Source organism: Cupressus sempervirens, chromosome 4 (assembly GCF_028749045.1).
Source record: "Cupressus sempervirens isolate cs-2001-9-10 chromosome 4, ASM2874904v1, whole genome shotgun sequence".
Classification (NCBI taxonomy): domain Eukaryota; kingdom Viridiplantae; phylum Streptophyta; class Pinopsida; order Cupressales; family Cupressaceae; genus Cupressus; species Cupressus sempervirens.
This window is the reverse complement of record NC_143121.1, coordinates 61,381,459-61,391,800: the sequence shown is the minus strand read 5'-3', so window position 1 is coordinate 61,391,800 and position 10,342 is coordinate 61,381,459. Positions and strand designations below refer to the sequence as shown.

The 10,342-nt window shown below is 29.5% G+C and overlaps 1 protein-coding gene across 1 annotated transcript; it reads left to right on the top strand.

The window, feature by feature from the left end:
• Positions 1 to 3,429: 3,429 nt before the first annotated feature.
• On the top strand, positions 3,430 to 6,236 carry LOC149559942 (dihydroflavonol 4-reductase-like). The gene is made up of 6 exons (XM_089823523.1): positions 3,430 to 3,607; positions 4,346 to 4,515; positions 4,593 to 4,796; positions 5,177 to 5,336; positions 5,559 to 5,751; positions 5,833 to 6,236. Exons 1-6 carry the CDS (start codon positions 3,472 to 3,474, stop codon positions 6,101 to 6,103), a joined length of 1,134 nt encoding a protein of 377 aa, XP_089679649.1. The 5' UTR covers positions 3,430 to 3,471; the 3' UTR covers positions 6,104 to 6,236.
• The last annotated feature ends 4,106 nt before the right edge of the window (positions 6,237 to 10,342 follow it).

Here is a 10,342-nt window from a genome sequence, read left to right as displayed (position 1 = left end):
AGGATTATGTCATGGAATCCATGAATATTCAATTTACTCAAGGACAAGCAAATTTAGGAAGGGAAAACTCTCATGTTCCCATTTTAAGATAGAATTTAAGCAATAGAATATTATTAAATAAATAATGACAATAAAATATTAATAATGATAATTAATAATAAAATATTTTTTAGAATTTTTAAAAATAAATAATAAAGTAATCAATTATTAATAAAATAAGATCTAAAAATAACTTAAAATAAATATTAATACAATTACAATGGATGAATAAATAAATTAAATTATTTACAAGAGAGGATATTGTAGAAAGTAAATAAGTAAATAAATAATATATTATAAAATAATATAAGTTAACTAAATATAATGAAAAGTCAAGAGATATATAATAAAGAGATGCAACTCCTTCGAAATAAGATATAAAAAAAAGTGCAGTATATTTTAAAAAGAGAGGAAGAAGAAAATAAGATATGAGTTAAAGAAGGATTAATGGAAGAGGGAAAAGGTGAAGAAAATATGGAAGTTAAGTTTTCAAAAGGTAGCAATGATGAAAGGTTTGTTAGCCCAAATTGATAATGTTGTTAATGTATGTGAAAGCATCATATCATTTTTTATGTTGTCATTGATGTTAAGTCTTAATTGGTTAGACAATATGTTAATTCAGTAGAGTGACATATCATTTGATTGATGAAGAGGATTTGAATAAAGTATAATTTTCTAAGTGTTGACAAGTTTATAGTATTCAATGGGAAATTGAATGAGTTAATCCAATGGGAAATTGAGTGAGTTAGACTCTGACAATATAATGTTGGTTTAATTATTTTACATGATTTCATTTAGTGTTGAGATCATGTATAAGCAAGATAATTTGGTCAGTCAATGAAGAGCCACAATATTAACCTAGATACTATAGTTGTCACTGAGCACTTGATAAAGAAGTGAAGAGTGTATAGTGTTAAGTAAGTAATTACAATGTTAACTGAGTTTAGTGTTGAATGAGAAAGATTTAATGTTAATTGAGCATGAATAGGAAGAACAAGTTTAGAAAAAATCTAATTTGAGGTCGACATTTGATGAAAATTGACATTGTTCAAGAAGTTTCAAGCATAAGGATGAAGTTAGTTATGAGATCAATGAATGAAGAAATTCATAGAAGATTTGATGAAGGAGATTTAACAATTTGAATTGAAGCACAAAGTTCAAGGTGAAAGTATAGTTCCTGAGCATCTAGATTCAATAAGTCTAAACTTGTTGAAGATATGGTGATTGTGATTAAGTGGAAAAACTTGGAAGATTCTAGATGAAAAAAAATTACTATTTAAGGGATGAACATGATGTTTATTGTTGTTGATCAAGTTGATGAAGAAAGTGATAGTCAAAAGGAGAGTCGAGCATAACAACATTATGAAGATCAAGCAAACAAAGTGCTAAGTTGACGTGTGAAGTGTGTGAATCAACCAAAAAGGGATCAAAGTATTGGAAGAAGAAAGAGATTGAGCAAAGTAGAGATCTAAACAAGCAAGGTAGTGCCAAAATGTAACAAATTATTTCAGTGTTATTTTCTAATCATTAAAGAAGAAAAATATCTTAAATGAGTGCACCTAATAGTCTTTTGAAATCCTCTATGGTGACATTCTTTTGAGTGCATTATAAGTTCTTTAGTGCAAGCCACTCTTTAGAAATTGTCATGGAGTGATTAGGTCTAGATAATCTTTGGTGAACATCCTCTAACAAGGTCACATTAACAATGTGTATATAACCATTAACAAGGTTGACTTCACAACATTAAAGATTTTTGGTTATCGATTCCTAGGTGGTTTTCCCCTTTATAAGGTTTCCACATTAAATACTTGTGTCAAAATTGTGTGGATGCTTATTGTGTTACATGTTTATATTGTTTATTGTTGCAACTCGGCATAAGATGAAAGTTTACTCTAATAATTAATATATTAAGTTTAAATTTGATGCAAAGCTTATACTGTGATGTTAGATCTAGTTACTAAGTTATTGATCTGAAATTTTAAAGTGTTTGAGCTAGTGAAAAGTATTTTTGAGCTCTGTCTAAATCTTCTAGTGTTTTTTTTTTTTCAAAAGGCAACAACCTCTCTCTATATCTCTATATTTTGTTTTACAAGTTAGTGTGTAGAGAACTATAATAGAGTCTATCCATTTATGTAAGATTTCAAAGAAAAATAAAATCAATTTTGTATAACTGATAAAATTATTTTTTGTCATAGTTGTATAATATTTATTTGGAAAATTTGTAATATGATCTTTGAGTATATATGTGTGTTTGTACATCAATGATTGGTAATGGTGGGTATAATATGGTGGCAATAGACATCATTTCACTATGCTTCTAGACTAAGTAAATTTACTTCATCAATCATTAAGAGTACAAAGAGAGTTTAGAGATTTTATCAAGAGACTAGAAATACATCTTTCTTAGTGTGCACTAGAATGTATTTGATTTCTAATCAAAGGTTACAAAGCAGGAACACAAGGCTTAGGTATGTGTCTAAGGATTATTATAATTATAAAAAAAAAATACTATAAGTATAAGTATATACAAAGGGATGCTAAATTTTAATCATGGTGAACAATTGAGATATTTTTAAGACAACTCTTTTAAACTAGATGGAAATGTTAGGTTGATTTAAGTTTGCAATTGAAATTAATAAATTTAAAAAGAAAAATTGAGATAACTAATGAACAATTTAACAACAATCGACTTTTTAAAAAAGAAGAAGAAAGACCAACATTTCTTTAATGAAAACTTAGAAGAACTGTAAAAGATGATCTGGAAACTCTTCAAGCTCCCTACACATCATCAATTATATAATCTCTTGTTAAAATTTATTTAAGCACAAAATGAGATAAGGACCCTACTTTTAGAAGAAGAACATCTTGTCACGAAATGAGAAGGCCTATCTTAAGAGTTCGTGAAGAAGATTGTCCTATTGCGTAGAATATTGAGAAGCTCCTTCTCTAAAGGAAAAATTGTTAAAATTTTAAAAATATTCTTCCCCAAACTACATTGTCACGAGTCTGATAAAAGAGTTTTTTTTTCATGCTTCAACAAATTCCACGCTTTCAGTAGAGAAGTAGATAAGGTGCATATTTATTATTAAGTTTTCGAAGGAGGACGCCCACGTTCCTTCCACTTGTTTTTTTCTCTTACTACGCCCTAAACGCCACTCTTGTCATTTAATTGAAGACCATTTGGCTTTTCCTCTCTGCCTTTCCCCTAATGGTCCTGAAACGTGATACCAGATAGCTAACCTTTTCCTATCTACCAAGCCCCCAGTTGAATTTAAAACGTGACAGCAAATGTTTTTTCTATCTACCCTTCCATTTTCTTTGAAGTTATTACTCCATGAGACGAGTATAAAAGGACACATCTTCTTAATTTCATGCACAGTGCGGATCATATATTCCTTTCCCTGCAATTCGGAGATTTTGATAAGCTCAAAAATGATGGCAGAAGAGATATGCAAGGCAGAGAAAGGCACAGTCTGTGTGACAGGAGCTGCTGGATTCATTGGCTCATGGCTTACTATGCGGTTACTTGAGCTTGGTTATCTTGTGAGAGCAACTGTCAGAGACCCAGGTTGGTTTTTATTGCTTTAACCCTAAAATACCCTCCTTCAATGAAGATGGTTTTAAGTAATTGGCTTGTCATACTTATCAATTATTGTATTGACACTTAGGGTCTATTTGGCCGTGGGCATAGGAATGGAGAATAGGCATGTAATATTGGGAATAGGAATGGTTATTCCAATAACAGCTATTTTTTGGAATGGGTATAAACTCATTTTAGAGGCGAAATGGGAATACATATTCCTATTCCCTATTCCCTATTCCAAGTGACGATCCAAACAGAAAATAGAAAACGTATTCCAACTTTTCTATTCCTATTCTGGCAACCAATTAGTTCTCTGAATGTTACAAATTCAATTATCCATTGTTGCATTGACACTGAAATTGATTAAATTAAGATAATCCTCCCAACTTCAACTACACACAAAGATTGAATTTCAATGTAACAGATGTTTACATTCTACATCATTATTTCAAATTACACTCTTCCTAATTACCATCTTATGTACAAAATTTAATATTCTTTGGAGAATTTATTAATTTAATCTTTTTGAAGATATAAATGTTGGGTGTGGTGAAGGCTGGTGGATTTGTGGGTTACTTTTACACATCACATATAAATTTAAATTTGGTGGATTTCAACTATTTAATACTTTTAGTTTAGAAATCAAACTTTAGTATAATATTTAAGCTGTTCCCAATTTATATGATTTAAAACATCTTTTTTATGTCAAATGTAAATATACAGAAAATCTAGTGAAAACAAGTCATTTGTTGAAACTACCTGGGGCCAATGAGAGATTAACTCTTTGGAAAGCAGACTTGGATGATGAAGGAAGCTTCGACAATATCATTGATGGTTGCGAAGGTGTTTTCCATGTTGCTACTGCGATGGATTTTGAGTCCAAAGATCCAGAGGTACATTTTCTCTCCTCCGCAGATTATCCTTTCTAAGTCTTATTATGTGTATTTTGATTGTGAGTGTATTGTGGCAGAATGAGGTAATTCAGCCAACAGTGAATGGAGTATTGAATGTAATGAGATCATGTGCCAAAGCCAAGTCGGTGAAAAGAGTTGTCTTCACCTCATCTGCTGGGGCAGTGAATTTTACGGATGATTGTGGAACACCGGGCAAAATTTATGATGAAACATGCTGGACCAACGTTGAGCTTTGTAGGAGCAAGAAAATGACTGGCTGGGTATGACCATTCCATTATTTCATTGTTTCTAATCTATTCATATAATTAGAAAATGAAGCTTATAGAGATGGATGTAATGTAATCATTTGTTGATTTTTTTTTAATCTACATGGTAGATTGATTTGTTTAAAGATGCATATTGGCAAATTGGTATAATTCAAAGTTTACCGAACAAACTACAAACTTAGGTTATAAATATAATGGCATCCTGCTTGGAATGGGAGGTAGTGATATGTTTAACGGAAAGCCAAACCACCAATTATTATGCTACAAATGGGCCAAACCACCATTGACTTGAAGAAATTTACGGATTTTAAAAGCCATGCAAATGCAAATGTTTAATTTTTTGATGAAAAAGAATGTTGTTCTCTTATGTGCAGATGTACTTTGTCTCCAAAACACTAGCAGAAAGGGCTGCATGTGAGTTTGCAGAGAAAACTAATGTTGATCTCATTACTGTTATCCCAACATTGGTTGTTGGGCCATTCATAATGCAGACTATGCCTCCCAGCTTAGTCACAGCATTGGCACTGCTAACAAGTATGTCCCATATTAAATTCTTTATGGCACCACGCTCAAAATTAGTACATTTTGTGTTTGAACATTAAAACATGATACAATTGTAGATTTCTACACTAAACATGTTAAATAATTAAAATTGACTTAATTTTCAAACTCATTTAATATGTGAAATGAAATTTAAGAATAGTCATTAATTACCAGTTATACCGACTGATAAAATGAGCATTGTATGCTTTACAGAAAACGAGCCACATTACATGATATTGAGACAAGTGCAGCTGGTTCACTTGGATGATCTCTGCATGTCACTCATTTTCCTCTATGAAAATCCCCAAGCAAAGGGCAGATATATCTCTTCCTCACATGATGTCACCATAGTTCAGCTTGCCAAACTGTTGGCTGACAAATACCCACAGTACAATATTCCAACCGAGTAAGTGAACATCTTTATCTACCAAAAAATTGAATTTGACATGGAAAACGTTGATAGTTAGAATGTGATTGATGTTTACAGGTTTAAAGATGCAGACGAGTCTTTGCCAGCAGTAGCATATTCATCAAAAAAGCTCGTAGACATGGGCTTCAAATTCAAGTACAACATAGATGACATGTTTGATGGAGCGATTCAATGTTGTGTGGAAAAAGGTCTCTTGCCAAAAATGGGAAGTGAGGGTTGTGTAGAGAAGGGACACGCCCACAAAATGGGAAATGAGTGTTTTGTGGAGAAAGGACTGTTGCCAAAAGTGGGAATTGAGGCACCACACGACATCCTCAATGATGAGTAGCTTCCTTGTTTCTTAAAAGTTGTCTTAGTTTATAATTAAATAATTATCCCATGACTATACAGTCGAACAAGTGAATCATTTTTCTGTGTAGTTATTTCCAGCAATCTCCTTGAATTGTGAAATTTGGTTTAATTGTCACTCTCCTAAAGTCTTCTAAATGTTTAGACCACCCAGCCCAAGTATAATAGCTTATAAGCCCAATGAAATTGTGATGTCCATTTTATTCGAAAATAGTCAATTGGCTGATTATTATTGTGAACAAACATGTCTGTGCCTTTTTCAAAGTATCAGGCATGCTCAAAGGTGTTATTGTCAATTAGTTTGTCGATCCAATAATAGTATTAGATTTTCAAGTTAAACAACTGTTGTCTTTTCTTCCATTAATCATTGTTAGATGCATCATAAGTTGAAAGTATATATGTTGTTTGACTTTGTTTCTAGTATTGCTCTTTGTTACTTCAAGGTATGCGTTAAAGATAAAACAAAGTTAAACTTTTGTTTTTTTTCATATTGAGAAAATATAGTTTTTTTTTTTTTTTGTTTTTTTTTGTTTTTTTTTGTTTTTTTCATTTTTTTTTGTTATTTTCCACTACAAACTATGCAGATCATGAAGATCAAATACCGAAAATTTCAGAAATTTTTTTATCACATTTTAATTTTTTTGAAAATTGGTCAACTGGATCAACTGTACTGTTTGGATGGAAGATAGCTGCATTGAAGTTTTATAGTCACTATATGACTCATTGAATCCTTTATAAGGTAACATTATGAAATCTCCGTAGATTGTAAAATTTGATTTAATGGACACTGTAATTTTGAATATCTAAAAATTCTCTTACTAGATTCCATTGTTTTAATTTAATAAATATATTAATTCTAAAGGCCAGATTTTAAATCATATTCGCTATGAGGCAACATTAATCTGATGTGCCATGGGTTCACCTATTTGATAACCATACATTAAACTAATGTTGCACATAGACACATTTACTTAATTATAATAGTTAATTGATTTATAATTTTTAAATTAAACCTTAATAAATGCATAAAGTGAATTTTTAAAACAAAATTTTATTTGTTAAATCAAGTTAGTTTATAGTTATGAACATTATAATGATTAGATATATTTTTAACTTTTAGTATGTTAACTAGTCTATTAGCTAAATACATAAATACATACATACAGATAGATAGACACACACACACACACACACACACACACACACACATATATATATAGATATGTATATGTATATATAGAGATATGTATATGTATATATGTATATGTATATGTATATGTATATATCTATATGTATGTATGTATGTATGTATGTATGTATGTATGCATGTATATGTATATGTATATATGTGTATATATATGTATATGTATGTATGTATATATGTGTATATGTATATGTATATACATATGTGTATGTCTATGTATTTATACATATGTATACATATATAATATTTAATTGTTTACAAAATATCTAAATAAAAAGTTATTGTTTTAGAATTAATATTTTAAAATAATTACTACTAAAATAATATGAAAGTATTAATTTTTAAAGCAATTAATATCTATTTTATTAAATAATAAATAATTTAATAATACATAAATAATTTATTCAATTTTTTACATTTATGTTACATACTATCTTAATTTTCAATCTACAAAGGAAATAAGATAAGAGAGTATGAGAGTGATTAAAATCAAAATATAAATAGTAATTAAAAAAATAAGATAAGAGAATATGAGAGTGATTAAAATCAAAATATAAGTAGTAATTAACAAGATAGGTAGAGATACAATAGAAGAAGAGTAGAAACAATAGTAAAATAATTAAAAGATCAAAACAAAAAAGGAGGAGATGTATATGGAAGAGGTCATTAGATAATTCCAAATGAGTGGATACAACTTGAATTAGAAAAATGGGAAACAAAAATCACCTTCCATCAAAATAACATTGGGTTTCTAAATAGTTCATATTTTCCCTAAGCCAAATAAAATGAAACAAGATACATTTGTGTACAAAATCATGAGACATAATTAAATAGCAGGCAATGATTTTGTAAACCTTCAATTACTATTTTCAGATGAGATGTCATATATTGATGTATTCATCCAACAATTGTTATATAGCTTTCAAGAATGCTACCTTGGAGTAAATGTAAAACGCACAATAGAAAGTTCTATGTATACTAGATGTCAACAAGAAAGAGGAAATGATTTTTTCTCTTTGTCTAATAATATGGATCTAGGTTCACTACTAAGGGAACTTGTATACATGATTCAAGTAGATGAAATGTTAATTTTATTTGTAAGTCAAATTTTGTAAGTGATGCATGCAACATGTGATCAATATAAACATAAGTCCTACATGATAATTTTTCTTACAATATTGAATTCAATAAAAATATTCTACATCTAATTAAAGAGTTGAAAAATATTACTAGTTAAAGAAAATATTAGATGGTATTATAGTAAATAGAAATTAAGTATATAAGTTACTTTGGTAAAAAATACAAAATGATACTTTTATATTTAGATGTTGCAATAGATATTTATGCTCTAGATGGTGTTGGAGAAAATTATGATTACATTACTTTCAAGAAAATAAAATAATTCATATTGAATTTGATTAAAATTCATAAGAAATTGTATTCATTTAATGAGTAATGGAGATACATGAAGGAAATATAGTACATCACACAACATCAATGACATAACAACCATCTAATATCTATAGATAAATGGATATAACTCATGTATGTGTAAATAACCCATGTATAGATCACCTAAAATTAATTTCCTAACCTTTAATTGGTGCATCTATAGTAAATATATATATGCTATTATAGGTTTACTAGACGTGATTCATCATGCTATTTCTAGATGGTAGGTGTGGCTAGTTAGAAAAACATCTTAAACAAGTTCACCTCCATCAATTTATTTCAAACATCTTCTTTCATCTATAAGTACAACCAATTTTGTACTGACGTGAGATTTAGATATTAAATTATAAACATGATAGTTACCATAGATGATGGATTTTGTTGGTGCTCTCAAGATGGCTCACTTGTAATTGATAATGGTGATGCTCTACAAAAAGGTGTGAGAAGGAATATACTTAGTAAATAGGATTTTATATATTTTTAAAATAAAAATAAAAATACATTGAATATGATGATTAAGTACATGATACAATATTTGAGAATATAAATGTTTGAATCTACCAACAAAGTCACTAAATGTTTTTAAAATTTTATTTATAATGCACTAAATCAATTAAAGAAATTTGAAAACCAATGTCGTTTTGAAATTGTTGAATGAAAGCATTGATGGTCTTTAGTTTGAAAGGAATTAATAGATTAAGGGTGTAAATAGAAATACCATTGCAAATATTTTTTCATAATTGTTCATGTGAATAACTTGTCCATGAGCCTATAATCATAATAAAAATCACTATACATTATAAATTGTTCATAAGTAGGATGGAGAAGATATTTATAATAAATAATTTTTTCAATTATTGATAAACCTTAGAGATGTACAACCTAAAATTGATGACTAGAAACTATTCATGTCAAGAAGAATGAGTGATATTTATGCAATAATGAATGAGGATTTTCTTATAATGTTGTTCCCTAATGCAAGGAATGATGGTGAAATGATTCCAAGGAAGAACTCACCAAAAAAATTGCTAGAGTTATAGATGGAATCAAAACCAAAAGGTTTGGAAGAACAACAAAAACATGATTCCAATGTAGATATTTGAGATAATTCATTACAATGCACCACACATAAGGCCTACTTGGTCATAATGATAAACATCAAAGTTACAATTGATAAGCTTAGAGGCTTGGGCTTAGAGAACCAAAATACTTCTATATCATTTTTTCTCATTATCCTAATTTCTTCCTAACCTTATCCTAGATCTCAAATATATAGGCATCAAGACCAAAGTTGGCCTAGTAGATACAATTATTACAAAACATAGGTCATACCCCAAAGGGAAAATTGAAGACCACTCAACTAACATCTGCAAGCACAAAGATATAACCACACATGATCCAAGAAGATATCCCAAAGGCTATGCAAAGCCTTAAAATCACACAAACCTTGCAGAAGCCAAAAACCACATAGTACTTGGATTTCCAAGAAAGAATATGCCTCGAGCAAGAAAGAAGGATAACTCTTTGGTGAGATGGAATTAAATTCTAAGAACACAAGTCTTG